The following is a 21,728-nucleotide window of genomic DNA, read 5'->3' as shown; positions in this document are numbered from 1 at the left end:
GACCTCCTGATACCATAGAAGCCTATACACTGCTATGTCTGCCCAGTGGGTACGGGGCTCGCAGGCAGCTGACAGGGGGTCATGCTGGGGACACTTTGCATGACTGATTGGGTAGAGGTTAACCCGATGATCGAAAAGGTGTGTACCCAGATTTACTTTCCATGTTTGAGCTGTATATGTTCCTAATAAAAAAACTCTGTGATGATATTTCAGGTTTATTATACAGTAGTATACCTACTTACTTGACAATGAGCTCTCAAGAGCTTTTAAAATCAATAAAAAAGTTCAATAAAAAAGATATAATGCAGAATAAAAAATATGTAGTCGTAGGGGACATGAAATTAATTTAGTTTCATCAGTCTATCAGCACAGGTTTTACCCTTATATTTTATATGGAAACATTTGAACACTTTAGTGTTGATGGTGCTAATGATTATTTTATGATGTTCAGTTTAGAATAAATTCATTTTAGATTTTAATATATCTGGTGCAAATTGGAGCTTAATATATTCCTTTTATATTATTCACATCATATTGGTGTTTTATCTTATTTATTCATAATATCAATAGGAGAAATAGGCACTGACATTCTTTTTTGTTGGTTTGGGCTATATGCGTTAAGGGTTTTAGTGGACCCCTTGGATAGCTGATGCTGCTATTTCATTATCAGCACAGAGCTGGCGCTTTCACACCTTTTTTTTTCTCTAATGAACTTTTTTCTATTTGTGAAATGAAGTATCTAATAAGGGTTGTTTAAGGTTGTTTTTTGTGATGTGGAAATAATTGTTTAAAACCCTGTATGAGGGCATAATTTTTCTCAAGATGTACAGTATTTTGCTGTAAACTTTGCATAAATCTGTGTAATGCATGTTTTGCAATTACTTAAGTATGTTTTCCTTGCAAATATAAGAAAGGTTGTCAATATGTATCCGTAAATAGTGGATATGTGTTTGGGGGTATATGGGTGCTTTTCATGTAATATTCCAGAGGTGCTGTAACAAATCTCAATGTGTTAATTTTCCAGATGAAAATTACAGATGATGATCTGTGGATCAGAACATATGGAAGACTGTATCAGAAACTTTGCTCATCAACTGGTGACATTCCAATTGGAATCTACCGGACAGAGTGCCAGAAACTTACCACATCTGAGGTTGGTATGAAAAGATTATCTTATGTATGAAATATAAAATCTGTCGTTCATTCACAAAAAAAGATTCACTTGCATTGCAGATGTAATGCATGTACTTTTGTTTCCATTTTTGTTTCCATTTTCCTTATGCTCAGTGTGACCACAGACCCCTACCCTATACTGTAAGAGAATGGGAAAATAATTTCAATCTTTCATTAGAAACAATGGGTCAGATTCAGACCCGCTCGCAAGTGCACAGCGCTCGCAAGCGGGTCGATGGTCCCCCACTGCGCATGCGCTGCCTCCGGCGTGCGCATGCACAAGATCCATCCTGCGACTGCAGCTCAGTCGTTACAGGTCTTGCTACAAGATGGGGTGGCTGTCGATGGTGAGTGACAGCTAGCCCCGTTTTGTAGGCGGGGAGGGGGGGTGGCTGTACAAACGCAAGTGTTCCCTTAGGAACGCCTGGTATGTGTGGGCGGCCCTACTGACATCACTAGTGATGTCAGTAGTGGACTTCCTGCTCTATTAGAGCAGGAAGTCCACTCAGGCTTTCGGGAGCCAAGACCCTACCACAGGGTCTCGTCGCAAGCCCGGTGGTCGCGATTATCACGACGGACTCCAGGACGCTCACACAAGCTGTGGGTGGTCACCCACAGCTTTGCAAGCGGATTGGAGGAAAAAAAAAAACACGCCCTGATTCAGAGCGAACGCTCACCAGCAGCGAGCAGCTCTGAATCAGGCCCAATGTACACACCAGAAAACACACTATACTCCCATCTTATGACTTGTTACCCTATGTCAGTCTCTTGTATTTCATTATTATTTTTTAGTTTAGGGGGTAAAAAGATACATTGTTGTACCCTTGTGGCACCTTACACATATATGATTATAATTCTATAAATGTTCTGTTTCCATCTATACGTTTTACCACTAATATAACATTATCTCTCTGAGTTTATTCTGGGTGTGGGTTTTAAGTTATTACCAATTAATTATGATTATTTACCATGCACATCACAACACAAAATAGCCTAATGGCCCATTTTTTCCTTGTACCCTTACCTGTGTGTCAGACTGCAAAACATGCAGCTATGTTGACCCATAATAGTAGTAAATATACACTCTCATAACATTGCTGTTACGGTTGTCTAAGCTACAGTACCCTTTTTATACAGTCTTCAATTTTATTTTAAACTAATTGAGAAAAGGTTATCCAACATTTTATTGTGTAGGATACAATGATCATGTATGTTAAGCAGTACATACAGGGATAGATCCAGTCAACTGGATCTATGTCCAGTATGGACACAGGTGTGGGGTTGTTAGATGAGACAGTAATAGCAGCATACACAGTCAGATATAAGTCACCTAGGCCCCTATTTGCTACAATCCTGTATTTCAAATGTGGATTATAGTGCGATAATTTCACCTAAATTTGCATTGCAAATTTAGTAACTATCACGAGAATGTATCAACATTGTTTAGCAGGGACAGAGCTTGTGAGAAAACTCTGTCCCTGTGAATCATCACCGCACACTTCTCACTGTATTTTTCACAAAAAATACAGTTAGAGTGCCTGCACGCATGCACATCCACTGGCCAGCTGGTCTCCAGGCTCCTGATCTGTGATCCCAGTCAGCTGACTGTACTGTAAACTAAGCTGATGGTTTACAGCACAGCTGACCAGGTCACAGTGCAGGAGCCCTGACAGCCAGCTGAGCAGAGCAGAGAGCTCACTGATCACTGATCAGTGGAAACTGCTTCAATGCCCTTTAATAAATTTCAATGAAACTAAAATAATGTAAAAAGGGTGTGAGAACACTAGTAAAAATAAGATTGATAAATAGAGCCCCAAATCTAATAAACATTTAAAACACAGTCCATGTTGTAATTTATACAAAATGCACTCACATCTGCAACAGTGGAGTATACAGAGTGCCACAGACAGAGCAACTACTATCCTGCAGTTATGCACTAAAGCCCTTGTGCTGTACTTAAATTACCCTACAAATGTTTTTTATATATGCTGTACACACTGTATAAAATATGTATTGTGTCCTTTGTTCTTGTCTTGTGTGATGTTGTTAAACAAGTTCTTGCATTTGTTTTTTCCCTCATATTTCCATGTCAGTCTCGAGAAATGGCTTCTCAAGTAAGTTTGTCTTTACTATCCTGATGTTTCCTGTTACTAGCTGATCACATGGCATCATAAAAACATTAGATTGCAGGTCTATTATGATAACACATGGTTTACCTTTAATTATTAATATACTTCCATTTAAATAGGAAACTCCATCTCTGTATGACACATTAATAATAAAGTATAATAATAATTGGTTTATTAGTTGATTTGGTTCATTTGAGTCATAGATTAAAGCCAAATTGTATTATTTATTGTGATCATCTACAGGCAGCTACAGAAAGATCCTGGCTAAAGTATTGTTGGCATCACAACAGTGATTATGAGTGTGTCATTGCTGTCTCACAGCCAATCATTCTCATCAATCAGCCATGCACCAATTACTCAGGCCAATCACATTAAGTAAATCAATTTAGTCAGGTGTATAAATCCCCTTTACTAGCACCTAGTATGGAACTAATTCAAGTTCATCATACAGATATAGAGTTTCATTACAAGTCAGACATAAACACAAGTTGTGGCCCTCTTTTAAGTGATGTCTTTTTGAGGTGTGCATTTGCAATTCCCTACAAAAAGGTTCAGTAGTTGGAGGGGGCATGTAGAAGCTGCCAAAGTCAGGGCCGAAACTAGGATATCTGTCACCCGGTGCAAGGCAGTTATTTTACGCCCCCTCCCTTCCCGTACCTGGATTTTGTCCTTGCTCCTCCATGAGGCAGTGCACTAGTCAGACATCCCTGGTATAGTGACTTACATTATGCCAAACACTGTAATGCCTATTACCAAAGTGCCACTTACGTATTTGCCCGACACCATTTTATGCCCCACAGTAAGGTTTCTAATTGCTTTAAAACTACCTGCTCGCTACCAGGGGGTTACATGCTCATTGCCAGGGGGTTTCATACTCATTGCCAGGGGGTTTCATGCTCGTTGCCAATGGGTTTCATGCTCGTTGTCAAGGGGTTTCATGCTCGTTGCCAGGGGGTTTCATGCTTGTTGCCAGGGGGTTTCATGCTCGTTGGCATGGGGTTTCATGCTCATTGCCAGGGAGTATATGCTCATTGCCAGGGGGTTTCATGCTTATTGCCAGGGGGTTTCATGCTCGTTGACATGGGGTTTATGCTCGTTGCCAAGGGGTTTCATGCTCGTTGCCATGGGGTTTATGCTTGTTGCCAAGGGGTTTCATCCTCGTTGCCAGGGGGTTTATGCTCGTTGCCATGGGGTTTCATGCTCGTTGCCATGGGGTTTCATGCTCGTTGCCATGGGGTTTATGCTCGTTGCCAAGGGGTTTCATCCGCGTTGCCAGGGGGTTTCAAGCTCATTGCCAGGGGGTTTATGCTCGTTGCCAGGGGGTTTCATGCTTGTTGCCATGGGGTTTATGTTCATTGCCATGAGGTTTATGCTCGTTGCCATGGGATTTTACGGGAGAAGATGCAGCTTTCTGCATCTTCTCCCGGCAGCGCCAGCGTTCCCGGGACTTCCGGGAATGCTATGTGCATTGCACTTGCCTAATAGACACTAGAGGTCCAGTAGGACCTCTAGCATCTGTGTTCACCCTGGCGGCGGCCATTTCTGGATGGCCGTTTTCAGCAGAGCCCATGGAATCTGCAGCCCCCAAGTCACCGTGCACTACAAGACTGCGTGGGGTGTGCAGGGGCTGAGTCAGCCCCCTTTCACCCCCTGCACCCCCCTTTCACCCCCTTTCACCCCCACATGCACCTCTAGCCCCCCCCCCCTAGTTGCGGCCCTGCCAAAGTACAAAGATGGAGACTGATAGAAGGCCTGTACTTGTGGACACTAAAACCCTGGTGAATGGTCATGGTGATGATGGCCTCAGACTGTGTTTGATTCATAAAGTGCGTCTAAGTCACACCCATTGATGCAAATGCAATTAAAGTGCTTCTACTGTGATTTAAAACCAAGATTAAATTGTATTGAATACGAAAAAAAAAAGAATGTGTTTAATATTCTGATGGGTGCTTATTTTCTGCACTCTCCAGCCATTTACTGTAAAGTGTATGCATTGATTACTACAATTTTTAGGATCTTTTGTACTCACAGTCAAGTCACATCTCCTGTCAAATTCCTGGCGTATCTGTTCCTGTTACTTGTATGGAGAAGTGAGCACATTTGCTATGCAGCGTTATACGGGCCATACATCCACTGGGCAATTCCCCGATCCCTGATGCCGATCTGATGATTTTGGTGATTTCTCAAGAGATTGGGAAAATACAGCATACAAAAAATCCCCTATTCACCGATTCCAATCATTTTAGGGTTGGAATCGACAAATTGTGTTTGCCCAACATGTTAGATTTTAACAATCTCTGACCCAGTCATCTAAAGAATGGGGAATTGCCCCAATTAATTGCAGAAATATGGGCCCCATTAGTTTCTAGCCATTTCAGAATAGGTAGCAAATGCATTTTACACATGCAGTCACACATACAGCAGGCTCTTATACAAGCAGTCACACATACAGCAGGCTTTTACACATGCAGTCACACATACAGCAGGCTTTTACATAAGCAGTCACACATACAGCAGGCTCTTACACAAGCAGCCACACATACAGCAGACTCTTACACAAGCAGTCACACATACAGCAATTTCTTACACAAGCAGTCACACATACAGCAGGCTCTTACACATGCAGTCACACATACAGCAGGCTCTTACACATGCAGTCACACATACAGCAATTTTTTACACATGCAGTCACACATACAGCAGGCTCTTACACATGCAGTCACACATACAGCAGGTTCTTACACATGCATTCACACATACAGCAGGCTCTTACACAAGCAGCCACACATACAGCAGGGTCTTACACATGCAGTCACACATACAGCAGACTCTTACACATTCAGTCTCAAACATGTACAAACACACTCTCAGTATTCACAGCAGGCTATCATACATGCAAAGTCACACTCCCAGCAGGCTCTCACATGCAGAGCCACATTGACAGCAGGCTATCGTACATGCAGAGTCACACTTACAGCTGTCTATCACACATGCAGAGTCACACTTACAGCAGGCTCTCACATGCAGAGCCACATTCACAGCAGGCTATTGTACATGCAGAGTCACACTTACAGCAGGCTATCACACATGCAGAGTCACAGTCAAAGCAGGCTGTCACACATGCAAAGCAGTGACGTGCGGTGAGGTCAATGGCTGGGAAGGCACAAATGTATAAAAACACAATTTTTATATCAAAACTCTGGAGCATGACAGGGAGTATGATAGAGGACAGAGTATGACAGGGGAGGCAGAACCTCCCCTGTCATACTCTGACTGCACATCCCTTATGCAAAGACACACACATATAGTTTGGGCACACAATATAGTGTCCCTCTTCACCTTACCTTACAGGATGGGTTGTGTCCAACCTGAAGCATCTCCCATCTTCTATCTCCCATGGTGTAGCCCCAACTTCCTTATTGGATTCAGCCCCCTCCCTCTTTTCTTCAGCCTGCACAACAATTCTTCAGCTGCGCTGTGTGTATGGATGAGGTGGCCCAACCCAGCTGCTGTCCCCCTGAAGGCGCCACTAGTAACAATAGCAAGAAAAATGGGAATTCTTATACAGCGCTACACCTGAAAGTGAGCAGCTAACAGTCAGATCTCAGTCCCCCCAAGGACTAATAAACTTTGAACTAAAAATTTGATTGAAAAACTGACACAAGCGCTACCTCTTTAACCAAAAAAGTTCATGATAGATGATGATAAAGATGGTAGAATTACTTATGTAACTATGTCTGGTACATTGAAAACAATCATAGGGTGTACACAATTTATTGACATGGAACATATAAGTATAAAACACAATACATATGACACATAAAAACTTCAGCTTGGTAACTCTGATGTAAATAACTATGTCACCAAGAAATCACAGATGCATGACATATATAATACATATAAGTCCAATCCCGGTGTTTATAATATAAGGTGGCTGCTTTACCAGAATTATGCAGGTCATGGGCAATTTTTTACACCTATGCCCATGACCTGCATAATTCTGGTAAAGCAGCCACCTTATATTATAAACACCGGGATTGGATTTATATGTATTATATATGTCATGCATCTGTGATTTCTTGGTGACATAGTTATTTACATCAGAGTTACCAAGCTGAAGTTTTTATGTGTCATATGTATTGTGTTTTATACTTATATGTTCCATGTCAATAAATTGTGTACACCCTATGATTGTTTTCAATGTACCAGACATAGTTACATAAGTAATTCTACCATCTTTATCATCATCTATCATGAACTTTTTTGGTTAAAGAGGTAGCGCTTGTGTCAGTTTTTCAATCAATTTTTTAGCCACTAGTAACAAGTTTAATGTTGGGTAGAGCATTCGCTCCTCCTGCTCCCCTCCACCCCCCTGGCTAATCCACTGGGAGCACACACAAGTATGCTAAGTAAAACTATTCAATTTATGGATTTCTGGATAGCTCCACCAAAAACTGGAAATTAAACTGAACTTTGAAGAATATTTTCCAGTATTCAGGAAATCTGGAAGGGTCCATGAAAACAATATACTGTTATTGTTATCATGTTCTTGGTTATATTAACACACTTTCTGTGTGAAATAAAAATCCTGATTTGATGTCAGATAGTCATGACCTCATTTTTGAGTCTGTGTTGCAATGTGGCTTTATCTTTCTATGATCCCTGAAGGAGCTATATACATCACATAAACAATTCTAACTATATAGTCATCTTTATGGTGGGTGAAAATCAAAAGCTTCACAAGCAGTACAAATGTGTCATTACTCATGGAACACATTGACGTTTACCCAGCATACTATATATCCATTGAAAATTATAAAGTTTTATTAATTAAGGCACATACATACAGTACAGTCACAAAATTACTATGACATCATAGTTCACAGAGATGCAATACACACCCCAATCCACATTTTATCCAGGCACAAAAAGTGATACTCCTCAAAACAAGCCACCTTGCTCTCCGAGCAGTCACAGAACATGCAAGTTCCCTCACATAGAGTCACAAAATATGGCTTCTGCATTCACAGTCTAAGTTATTGTTTTTTAATTGTGTTCACAATTTAGTGTAGTTTTAATATGATAACTAGAAAGCATTGACACCATTTACAATATTTGCATATGAAAAAACACTGAAATAAAAACTCAATTCCCTGGGTTTGACAAGTAAAATACAATATAACATTGAAATAAACTCAGCTCTCAGGTTGATAAAGTAAAGAGCCACATTTTCAAGCAATCATTTATATAGTACTCTTATGTGCATCACTCACAGATACAAAGTTATTTATCAAACTAAAAGACAATACAATCCAGTAGATTCTCTATCTAAACGGAAAATCATTTGTAAAGAGGTTTTACGAGTGAATGTGAATGACTGGCCTTATGCTTTTCTGCCCTATTCATCAAGTGTTACTGACATTAAAGTTTGTTTTCAGAGGGTTGCAATGATTTTCTTGACAGAGTAACTTGTTGAAATGTACAGAAATCAGAAGTTAAACTCCAATAAACACAATTTAATATCTTCAGAAATATTAAACTCCCTAATGGTTGATATCCGCATTATACCTTAAAGACTTATTACGGCTAAAACTTATCTATAATATAAACATGGACAACAGGAGTTGGAATCAAATAAAGGTCAAATTTTATTTTGACATCAACCAATTGAAATAAATTTTTATGATTATTAATTATTGAATTAAGTATTGACGTAACTTAAAGTTAACATGATGGCGAACAACAAAGAATGGACAACTCCAACAAACAACCCACGAGTTGATGTTCAACTCTCCAGAAAAGCACGCACGGATGGACTGTGTCATTTCCCTGTAGGGACGATTTGGCCTATATTTGAGTAAGGAGAACGCACTCATCTAAATTATATAATGAATAAAAAGCACACTACTGTTCTTTATGCCAAAGCGAGGCAACTAAGCCGCTGCCCGCCACCAAAACAAACTAAATCAACTCCACCAGCCCCTGAACAAAGCCTTCACAAACAAACTCAAACCATCGTCCATTAAATGTACTCCATCAGGTATAAAAAAATGTATGTTCTTAAACTGAATAATTCTATGAACCACGACTCTGCCCCACTGACAACAAAAACTGAGCCACAGCGGCTCAGTTAGTGTCAAACACAAGCATGGCAACCAGACAGGAGATAAAAAAAAACCTACTAGGATTTTTTATTTTTTCTATATTTGTCATATTATACTACTTGATGCCCCCATAGGACAAAAATTAAAAATCCTTCTAGACCCCAGAAAACAGCGAGTAGTCTAAACCTCTGGATAGAGATGTGTATGACTAGCGCCAAATTCTCTGTAAGATCCAATAGATCCAGATGTACAGCTGGGAACACCAAGGACCTATTAACAGTGCCCCCAGAGAGTAATTGTGAATAAATGGAATAGTTCCAGCGCTATTTTGAGATCTGTGTTGTAGATAGAATTGATCTTGTTCGCGGTGTATTCCGAAATATGTGAAAAAATATAAAACTAATAGCGTGTGATAGTGTTAAATGGAATATATTATATTCAATTAAATTGAAAATGTACTCACCATTTGTAGGTGGTACAGTATATGAGCGTTGGATCAATTTCCACAGTGGTTCTAAGGTGGTTGCGAGATACAACGTTGATTCGATATGTTCTTGAATCACTCAGGAACATTGTCAGTCATTAGGGAGAAACAAACATAACATGCCTCCATAGTGCAAATCAGTAAACCCCAAAAAAATCCTACAAAATTCTAAAAGGACATAAGATACACGATAAAAAAATATATATTCAAAAATTTTATTTTTTAAAAAGAAATATAATTTACTACTAGAATTAATGAAGGAGTGAAGAGAGCCAATCAATGGTTACCTAGCCTAGGTAACCATTCATTGGTCTCTTCACTCCTTTATTAATTATTTTAGTATATTTTATTTATTTTTAAAAAAATATTTTTTGAATATATATATTTTTTTATCGTGTATCTTATGTCCTTTAGATTATTGATGTAAATTAGGTTACACCAATTATGGACCTATAAAAGTATTTTTTATAAAAAAAATACAGCAATTTGATTTTTTCATAAATGAGTCTTTTGGATCCAAGGACCGTAAATCCCATATAACTGACAGACATCGGTTGTTAAAAATAAATGTCCAAGGTTTATATCTTACCCCACAGAAGGGGAGTACCCTACAGAATTTTGTAGGACATCTTTTGGGTTTACTGATTTGCACTATGGAGGCATGTTATGTGTGTTTCTCCCTAATGACTGACACCATTCCTGAGTGATCCAAGAACACATCGAATCAACGTAGTATCTCGCAACCACCGTAGGACCACAGTGGAAATTAGTCCAACGCTCATATACCACCTACAAATGGTGAGTGCATTTTCAATTTAATTGAATATAACATAAACCTCTGATTAGCATGCTGAAAAATTGCTAGCAATCACCTTTCTCGGACCCACGTAATGACAAAATGCACCTGAATTCCCCCAAACCAGAGCCTTAACCTCTGAGGGTGAAAACCCAGATGCCACAGCAGAAGTGGCAGCTGCAACTCAAAATTAATGAGTACCATATTCATGGAGAGTGAGGCCTAAAGACGCAATACAATGTTTTAAAACCTGACCGAACTGACACTTCGTGACATGGGATGCATCCGCATGCACAAGCCACGCTTCCCCATGCAAAGGACGCAACTCCAAATATGCATGCGCTAAATACACAGGGGAGATACAGGTGTACTGCCATTTTTGTAAAGATAACCACCGACCCCACCCAATCTGGTCAGTTTTGGAACGACATATTTTGCACAACAGAGCATCACTGTTGCACAATATGCCCGATAAAGAAGAGCCAACGCACCTGCTTGCGCCGGCGCCACTAGCCCATTGACCTGAAATACGCCATGAAAAGCCATCACAAAGGTCAATTTAAACCAACAAACCTCAAATGCAGACTAGCAGACACCTTCGACTGTTGTCAATAGATGTGGCAACAAATTTATATCAATCGGATGCCGACAATCTTCTCAAACCGGCCTGGCCCTTTCCCACCCCTTAAGCACACTAACTATCAAAAAACTCAGTGTAGGGTCAGGCTGACGAAGCAGGTTGTAGAATAATGCACCCTTGACAACCATTTATGCATGGAAGACAAGGAACGATGTGCAACAAAATAGGACCAGATAAAAGAGTGCATCAATTGATGCTAACTCTTACCTGAATTCACAGCTGAAAGGCAGTACTGTTCCCAGTCATGCCAAACAGCTTCGTATGAGCATAAAGTTCCTGGAGCAACAGATCCTTTTGCTAATTCCTCCATTCCGGCCTGATGACCTGCCAGATCTACAGTAAGTAGGACAATAATCACCATCCAGGGTTGCTTGCAGCGTCAACTCTCTAAATTTGACCCAATTAAACCTAGAAAGGGCATCTGCAATGGTATTTTTGACTCCAGGGACATGCTTAGATTGAAAGCTGACATTGCAGACTAAACAGTGCAACACTAACCTAGCAAGCAACCCAAGAACCAGCAAGGAGGATGCATGCTGATGGTTAACAGCCTGAATTACGCCAAGATTGTTGCACCAGAATACTATGCTAGAGTTACATAGACGTTCCCCCCAGCTTCTGGCCCACTATAATTGGAAAAAGCTCAAGGAGAAGTAATTTTCTGGTCAAAACCCTCCCGACCCATGCTGACCGCCAAGGAGTAACACACCACGACCCGACCAAGTAAGCACATGACTCAGTGGCCATTGTAAATAGCTGCAAGTCCCAATTATTGCGTGTTGGCTGCGCCCAAAAACTAACCCCGTTAAGCTTGGACAGAAAAACAGACCAAATGTGCATATCATGTTTAATTTCCGCTGACAGGTGCAGGAAATGATGGGGTTTAAACCTTTCTGACTTGTGGCCAAAAACTCTACCCATAGGAATTACCATAGAAGTAATATTAAAAAAGCTCCAAAAGATATTACGCTTGATGCAAAGTCACCTTCCCAACCTGCAACCCCGAAGCAATAGTCAACTGCACCTAATCAACTTTTTCCACTGGAAGCCGACAGCAACCCTCGATGGTGTCTACTTCAATTCTCAAAAAGGAAATCTGTATGAACGGACCCTCCGCCCAGATCGACAATGGCCCTGGCCAGGGTCAGTGGCAACAATGGCCACATCCACATGAACGGCGCTCTGACTGATAGTGTAAGTGTAGTGTACAAAAAGAAGAGTATAAACATTGTCTTTACAAATAGAACTGCAGGTCCCAGCAAGCCTCCGCCACATACTGGTACTTGGAGAACCACAAGTACCAGCATGCAAAGCATTAAAGGCCCACTAGTACCTGTAGTTCACCTGTAAAGAAATGTTTAAAAAAACACAATACACACACTGTGACAGTATAGCTTTAGCGGTCAGGGCTGATGCTTCTGCTAGGGGAGCCAGTGAAAGGGCTCCCCTGGCTGTGGCATCAGCTCCCCGCTAGAAAGGTCCAGTGCTGGTTGTGGAAATTACAGGGGAACCCTATGCATTTTTTCCCCTGTAATTCCCGAATCAGGACTGGATCAGAGCCTGGTACTGTTTGTGCTAAGTACAGGGGAACTCTACGCAATTTTTTCCCTCTACTAACACAACCAGGACTGGTTTTGAAAAGTCCAGGGCTGGTTCTGTTTAAGGGGGGGGCACTTTTTTCTAAGCTTTTTACAGTAAGATACATGCATGCATCTCACTGATGTATGCATGTATCTGTCTCAAAACAAACTACTCATGCTGAAAATTAAAGCATGAAGCAGTTCTATGTAGTCAGGGCTTTGAAGTTCGTTTTGAAGTGGGATTGCTATTCAATTTTTACATGAACATGCAAAATCGAACAGCAAATCACTATGTAAAATGAACGAAATTGAATTTGATTAGAAAATGCTTCTAAAATCGAATTTTAGTAAATGTGGGATTTGAAGAGGGATTTGTACTTTTGATTTGATTCGATTTGAGGTGAGCTAAATCGAACATCAAAACGAAAGAGAAAATAAGAACTTTGATAAATATACCCCTAAATGTGATAAATTCTATTGGGAAGCACTAAGCCAATATTTTTAAATACAATCCTTCATGAAATTCTAAATATACGGTAAGAAATCTCAACTTGATAAACATTAGAGATCATTTGTAGCACACCCCAAAGTTCTGTTTGTGCTGGCTTCAAAAATTGAATACTGAAACAAGTTGCAATGATTTCCATTTTTTGTCAGTTGCAACAGAGTATCCCGAGTGTCTCTCTGTCATGACAGGTGGACCACAAATATTTATTTTACTGATGTTCAGTAATTTTTACAAAAAGAAAATCAAATTTATGGTTTATTAATCTGATTTATGATTTGATTTTAAACAGTACAACTATTATTTGTTTGGCTAATTTTCAAAGATGGATCAAGGTAGAGAAAGTCATTCTTGTGGACATCAAACATTAAAGGATTCCATGATTTCGAATTTGTGCCGCTACAAGTATATATTTCAAATAGTTTAACAGTGTTTACAGGTCATGCTTCCTTGATCCTTGATCAATATCAGAATAACACCCTGACATATTGAGTGTAGTGACCATGGGGCACATAGATGAAGGGGATTCAGGTGATGTTGGTTTATTGGCCCTCACTTTGCTCTTCTGAGAATATGCAAGGACACAACAGGCCCTGCAATGCAGCGGTATACACCTGTTTAATTCGGTAACATTTTGGACCACCCCTAGGATCAGCTTTTACTGGTATATGATGTGAACTAAATAACTGTTTATCAAAAGACCCAACTACAGTAGTTTGCACCCATCCAGGGCTGGATTAAGGCCAAAATGGGCCTAGGGACAATAATGTTCAAGGGCCTGTTACGAGATGCAGAGAAGTTGTGACCAGCACCATATGGGTATGGCCAGTGCCTTATGAGCATATATATCCCATACAATAAAAGGTCCCAATGTCTCCTTAAATATGTAAAAGTATAACAATTCCATAATTTTATCAGGAAAATAGAAATGCAATTTTATTATTTATGATTTATGGCAGACCATGTGGCCAACTGGTGGCTGGTCATCATCATCCTGCCATGATGGCGGACCTATTTTTATAAGCCTATATTTATGTGGTGGCTTGGAGCTGTAGCGCCATACACCCCATTGTTAATCTGGTCATGCACTCATCTCTATTTTAAAAAACACAATTAAATTTATAGAATGTTTTAATATATATCTGTAAAATAGTGAAAAACATAGAATTGTGATGTCTTGGTTGAGTGATCCCTAAAATTATGGCCATAAATACTTACATTCTTAGATTCAGCTAAAAAATGTAAAACTTCATAACATTGAATTTCTAGACATGCAGGTTCATTTTGTTGTGTTATGACACATCAACGAATTAGAAATGTTACTTCATCCCATTTTGCTGTAACAAGCAAATGTAATGATTTGGAGTTACGTTGAATAAACTTGTAACAAGAAGGTTGTCTAGTATATACTCTTGTATCCTTAAACTCTGAAATATGTCCAAAAGGTCACACATAATTATTGCATTAAGAAATTATTATTGATGACCATGTGTTCTGTTGCAAGTATTTAGGGAAATGGTTGAAGACTTGCTCTAGGTGATGTTTCAGATGTACTGTAGGAGTAGTATTACTAAGCACAGCTTTTCAAATCCGCCGTGTATTCAGCTGTTCTGGCTGCTCAATTTAATATTATTATAATATTATAATATTATAATATTATAAGTTATTATAATATTACTGTAAATATAAAAAATATGCCTCATTTTGTATTTAATATGAATGCCCTTTTAAATCCAACATCCAAAACTGCTAAAGAAGTTTCGCTTAGTAAGTTTACCTATTAGGATCTGATTCTGAGTTGGACGCAAAATGGCTGTAATTGTGGTTAGCCACAGAAACCAGCTTTCCTACCATATGCTAATGCGAGTTCCTGTATGGCTTCAAGCGGAATCCAAATCACCCACTGTTTTCCGGTCCACAGCTACAAGCATCATCATTAGTATCAGCACTTGATATTTTAGAAACAGGCTTTGTTTCACAGTACATGCACCTAAGAACAGCACAGATTCTAGCTACATGCCCACAACACTCCCATTACAATAGCACGAGACGGATCTCTTGCATGCGACTGCAATGTTACCACCCAGTTGACAAACAGAAATGCACATTTCACAAGAGAAGAGATCCAGCCACCATCTGTCCAACTCCGTATCACCCAGAAATATAATATAATGTGGATGCACAGTTTACTAAAAATCACTATTTGTGTGCATACAGCTCAGAATCAGGCCCTTAGTCTCCTTACATTACTAAAATGTCCTGTATTTCTTACAAGTCACAGATATCAATCAGCGTTGAGGAGTGGGAAGACACAAAAGAAACCAAAGAGACATCAGCAAACCGCAACAACCATCGAAATTCCACATCCAGTGACCAGTCAGAGCACCCCCTACTGAGAAGGAAGAGCATGCAGTGGGCAAGAAGATTAAGCAGAAAAGTTCCCAGACATTCTAATAAAACAGCAGAGAGGATAAGCCAACAAAGGATGACATTATGCAGGAGGTCCGAGAGACAAGAACTTGCAGAACTAGTTAAGAATAGAATGAAACATTTGGGTCTTTCAACAACAGATTACGGTATGTACAAAAACATATATAAAAAAAACAAGCATATAAGCATATTTAGCCTTTACTAAATACATTATGCATTCAATAAGAGAACACATTGACAATGACTTACAAAATGCAGGTGGATGGACCTGCTATCTAATTACTTATAAGCAGATAGTTGGTGAGTGCGCTATACATAATCCTTGACTTTGGGAATGAATGTCCCAAATGCATATACTGTAAAGTACACATTTCACAGATAAACTGTACAGTCATTCATAACATTAGTAAAACCTCAAAGTTACAGAAACTTGAAGTGACCATGTTTCCATTTTGGAGCAGAACTTTTTAAGGTTGAATTATTCTTTAATAATTTCCTGGCACTGCAACCAGGTCAGATGCAGAAGAAAATGAGCATTAATCTTACTGCCATTGTTTACCCATTGATAATGCAAGGCTACTTCACTATATCTATTCATAATAAATATCTTGTAATAACATCTTGTGATCATTATAACAACATATATACCCAGATTACACAAATGCTTTGGTATTTAAATAGGTTATCAAATTTATTCATAACAATTAAACTAGATAGCTGTAAAAATGGTGGCAAGGAGGAGGGGGCAGGCAGATCAGCATGAAATTAGCAGGCCCTGCAATACTGCAGCAGCCTAAAAAGATGACATAAAGGGGTACAGCATTCAGCCCCTAGTGCAGAGCTCAAATAATATCCCTATTCCTTTATATCAAGCCTAAAGGAGGCCCATTCCGCTAGATGGTGTTACTAAACTCTATGTAGACTGACATGTCCCACTATATATATGTCTCATATGCTGTTCATTTCTGTCATGTTACCATTGCAAGGCTTTGCATCTTGTTAATTTTGTCCTTTCTGGTTTTCTGTAGCTAGGGTCTGATGTCATCAAGCCTCATTTCTTCCTGTAGCTCAGTGTGTGTGTGTGTCTGCAATTTTAGCTTGCAGCTGCACTTGTTGAGTTCTGGCAAATTATCATCTTTTCACCTACTATGTTATGTATAATTACAAGAATATCAGCTTGAAATAAACCCTCATCTAGATTCTTCATACGTGCCTTACTAGTTGAGTTGACACTGTCTGACAAAGTCTCAAGTACTGGTTCAATACAAATATATACAGAGGAATTATAGCAGGGGCCTTACACTTACAGCCTGGTTATTGAGTCAGAATAGTGAAAAGACACTTAACAATCTTGCCTACAGTGTAAGAAGAAATCATCAGTGTGTGCAGCTACACACTACAGCATAGATTTTTCTAGCAAGCTACAAACACTCCAGTATTATTCAGATCCATTCTACCTGTGTGATATCATGGCTGAAGGGAACACTGTGCAGCATGTTCAAGGAGAACAATATCTGCAATCAGACAAGGAGAAGTACTGAATTCCAACCTGCAGTCTAAATGCCCTGCTAAGCCTATGTAGAAGGTTAAAGAGAATCTTGAAGGTAGGAAGCATGAACTATCTTCCGATGACTAAAGGTGCTTACACACTGGGCGATATTACTGAGCGATTGCACGATTACGACATCGTAATTGTGCAATCGCTCAGTAATCGTGCACAAATTGTGCACTTTTATGTCAGAAACGACCAGCGATGCGCGTTCCTGCTGGTCGTTTCCGACATTGTCCATCGCCTGAACATGCAGCCCAATCTGCCAATGATGACAGATTGGCATGTTCAGGAATGATGGACTGTGCCTGCACTGAACGACTGATCGTTCAGTGCAGACACTACAGGTGATCAGGAATGACGGTACGATTACGATGTCGTAATCGTACTGTCTTTCCTGATCGCCCAGTGTGTACACACCTTTAAACTTATGGCAAAAGTTACTAAATCATATGTCCACCCTCTCTCAACCTGTTTCTGATGTGTCAGCACTAGAGGGTGCTCTAGGACACTTTTGTTCAGTATATGAGCAAGTTAAAAGACAGGAATATGTAAGCATCCTGAAAAAACTTAATACTCAGGATTCTTTAGAAGAATTGCAAAGCTTTAATGATCTTAATTTGGATCAAGAAGGTTATTACGTGAAGTTAAAACCAGGACAGCGGCAAGAATCAAAACAATTATTGCAAACATCACATATTTCTGTGTCCACCAGGCATTCAAAACGATCGTCTAAGTCAAAATATTCCATGCTCAGCGAGCAACTTATAAAGGTGTGTGCAGATGCAGAGACTACCAAAATACAAGCGAACTTTGTGCTAAAAAAGGCAGAAATGGAAACCAGAGCAGAACGCGAAAAGGCAGAAATGGAAGCCAGTGCAGCACATGAAAAGGCAGAGATGGAAGCCAGAGCAGCACATGAAAAGGCAGAAATGGAAGCCAGAGCAGCACATGAAAAGGCAGAAATGGAAGCCAGAGCAGCACATGAAAAGGCAGAAATGGAAGCCAGAGCAGCACATGAAAAGGCAGAAATGGAAGCCAGTGCAGCGCAAAAAAGGCAGAAATTAAAGCCAGAGCAGCACATGAAAAGGCAGAGATGGAAGCCAGAGCAGCATATGAAAAGGCAGAGATGGAAGCCAGAGCAGCACATGAAAAGGCAGAAATGGAAGCCAATGCAGCGCACAAAAAGGCAGAAATGGAAGCCAGTGCAGCGCAAAAAAGGCAGAAATGGAAGCCAGAGCAGCACACAAAAAGGCAGAAATGGAAGCCAGTGCAGCGCAAAAAAGGCAGAAATGGAAGCCAATGCAGCGCACAAAAAGGCAGAAATGGAAGCTAGAGCAGCAGAAATAGAAGCTTTACAGAAACAATGTGAGCACGCCACGGTTAAAGGTCTTGGAACAAGCTGCCATTGGAAGTGAAAAGGACAGCATCAGTGTAAGTGAAGTGGATACAGAGGATTCTCTTAAGCACACAAGAGAGTACGTCCTAAGCCAAAACAGTGAACTCCTGGTTGCTGCAGACATTCCTAACAGTGCAGACATTTTTCCAGAGCAAAAGGACTCAGATCCCTATGCAACACGCCACATCCAAGGTCAGTACAATGCTTAACCACTTTATCATCCTGACCCATTTTCACACACCACAATGCACCAAGGCCAACACCTCAACAAGCCCAATATACAAACGCCTGGTCGCAAACCAATATGCCAGTAAGTCACCAGGTCCCTGGCAACCACACAGTTTCAAATTAAGTGAGACCTATGGACTTTAAACCAGCTCTTAGGCTGAATGCCTATGCAGCCCCGTATCTCCCTATGTCTCTTACCCAGAACACCACAAATATGAACAGCACTACTCAGCCAGCAATTCCTTGCCCAAAGTCAGAGAAAACAGATATGTCAGACTTTGCAAGATACATGGTTCGCCGTGAACTTACTAAGACCCCCACTAGTTTTGACGACCAGCCGGAGAACTACATAGGTTGGAAATGTGCCTTCAGAACCGAAATTAGTGATCTTGGCATTACTGGTGCTGAAGAACTAAGGCCCTCATTCAGAGCCACTCGCAAACAGCAGTACGCTCGTTGCGTTCCGATTTTGAATAACCGCGCATGCGTCGGTGTAACAGTGCGCATGTGCGTACGGCAGATTGCGAGTTTTTTTGGTCTCGTTCGTCAAATAGCGTACAGGAAGTGACATGTCAAATGTGATTGACAGAGCAGGGCGTTTTTGGGTGTTGACGGGGGTGGAGATGGAAAAACGCAGGCGTGGCGAGGCGTTTTTGGGGCGTACATACATTAGCAAATGCGAGCGTAAAATGTGTTCGGACCGACTCATACGTCACTGGATGATCCTCTTTCCCTTCAAAATGCTCGCACAGCTTAGGGTCTGGATTACTCGACCACATTGGCGATGGCCTTCTCCTCCGTCCCGGGACTCCACGATGTTGTTGCGATTAATCGCGGGAGGGCTGAAAAGCATTTAGTGTTGGATTGAAAACCGGCTTGGTATGTGTTTTGAAATCAGTTTTTTGGGATAGCACAAAACCGTACGCAGGTGGAAATCAGAGCTGCTAATGTCAGGATAACACAATCAATTTGCGTACATTTGTGGGGGTTTATTGTGCCTTCAATTTGGTGGTTAGGGCCTATTGTAACAATAATGTCATCATGTTTTAATTTTCGCACCATTTTATTTTTGCCTCTTGAATTTGCCTCGTTATATGATTTTTTAAACGTTCCTTAAAGAGCCCATTTTTTTTTTTTTTGTATTTTCCCAGTTTTTGCCTTTTGGTGCAGGATTAAATTTAACCCATTTGTACAATAATTTCACAATCCAATGTCAGATTTTTTGTTTCAATTTATTGCTCAAACAAAATAAAAAAAAATAAAAAATTTGGGAACATCTTTTTTTGCCAAAGATATGTCCCAAAATCAAACAAATTGGCCCAACATAACTGTTGGCATAAACATACAAAAATTTTTTTAAAACATTTCACAAGAAAGGAGAGGGACGTTTTGACCAGAAAGGAATATGAGCCAAGCACAGAAGGATTGTGGGAAAAGTCACCATTGCTGTCATCGTTTTTTCACCCGTTTGGATGGGGGAGGGAGGGCGCCAGACCGGGTCTGGGATGTCATCGGGCTGGCCTGTCCAGAGGCAGATGTTGTGGCCTCTGGACTAGGCACAGGTCTAGGCACATTTGGAGGATTGGCTGATGTTGTGCCAGAGGTGGAGGATCCTGATGTTCTGGCAGGAAGGGAGGTCGGCTCCACCATGTGCTGGCGAATGAGCTGCTCCAGGGCATTGGCGATGCGGATGTTGGCCCTGGTATTTTCCGCCAGGGCCTGACCAATGGTCACGTTGGCCGCAGCATTTTGCTCCAGGGCCTCAGCCACCCGTAGCAGACTGGCGTCCATCCTCTGCAGAATCTCCGTATGGAAATCCGATTTGAAATTGAGTTCTGTGAGGAGGGACACTGCCTGCGAGGGGGATTGCCCTGGACTGGCTTCTGCAGGGTCCTCAGCCGGATGTACTGGTTCCTCCCCTGCCGAGCCAGCAGAAATTCGGCGACCAAGGCTCCCCTCTGGAGCAGACTCATCCGCCTGTGTCTCTGTTAGGAAAAAAGAGAAAAGCCTCACATTAGAATCTACATATTGGCACAATAACATTTCAGAGTTGATGACATCCAAAGATTTACCTGGGACAACATGAGGAGCCGCAAAGTCTGGCATGTCCGTATCCATGTTGGACACACCAAACACCTCCACAGGCTGCACACACCCCTGTGCCAGCTCTTCTAAATCAGTCAACTCCAATGACACAGGGGTGGGACCCCCACCTGTCCCCCTTGCATGCCTAGCCCTGTCCGCGAGTTTTTGCTTTAGGCGATATTTGAAGTCGCCCCATCTGTGGGAAAAAATGGAAGCCATTATCCTTTTGTTTAAAATGGTGTTTGTTTTTAGGGGGGGCAAGTGTTTTCTTACCGCCGTTTGACATCCCGGGCTAGACGGACATAATCACCCACCCTATTGACAGCAACGGCTACCTCTTCCCACATTCTCCCCTTCTGGCTTAGACTCATATTCCTGTCTGCCTGTGGCAGGATGTCCACACACTTCTGGATCAAAACCTCCATCTCCTTTCTTGTGAAATGTGGCTGCCTTTTTTTTTTGGCAGCTTTGGCCGGAATACTGGGCCCGGCAGCCTCTTCCATGTCATCCTCCTCACCTATTTGTGTAAATATTCAGATTTCACAAATTCACAACTTGCCCAATCTTATGTTTCAAATTAATCATTGATACAAAATGCATGAAAGACTTACCGCCTGACTCTTGGG

General features: G+C 40.9%; 1 protein-coding gene across 2 annotated transcripts in view; it reads left to right on the top strand.

The window, feature by feature from the left end:
* The window catches only part of LOC148517309 (potassium channel subfamily T member 2), a 1,089,312-nt gene that overhangs the window by 1,020,887 nt on the left and 46,697 nt on the right, over positions 1-21,728 (top strand). For both annotated transcript variants that reach the window (XM_088478860.1, XM_088478861.1), the window contains 3 exons: positions 1,025-1,153; positions 3,267-3,287; positions 15,687-15,987. In XM_088478860.1, coding sequence (XP_088334986.1) covers positions 1,025-1,153; positions 3,267-3,287; positions 15,687-15,987 — 451 coding nt within the window. The remainder of the gene's footprint in view (positions 1-1,024; positions 1,154-3,266; positions 3,288-15,686; positions 15,988-21,728) is intronic.

Source organism: Taudactylus pleione, unplaced genomic scaffold (genome assembly GCF_031769625.1).
Source record: "Taudactylus pleione unplaced genomic scaffold, aTauple2 ptg000223l, whole genome shotgun sequence".
NCBI classification, from domain to species: Eukaryota; Metazoa; Chordata; class Amphibia; order Anura; family Myobatrachidae; genus Taudactylus; species Taudactylus pleione.
The sequence above is the reverse complement of the archived record's forward strand: the minus strand, read 5'-3'. Positions and strand labels throughout refer to the sequence as shown.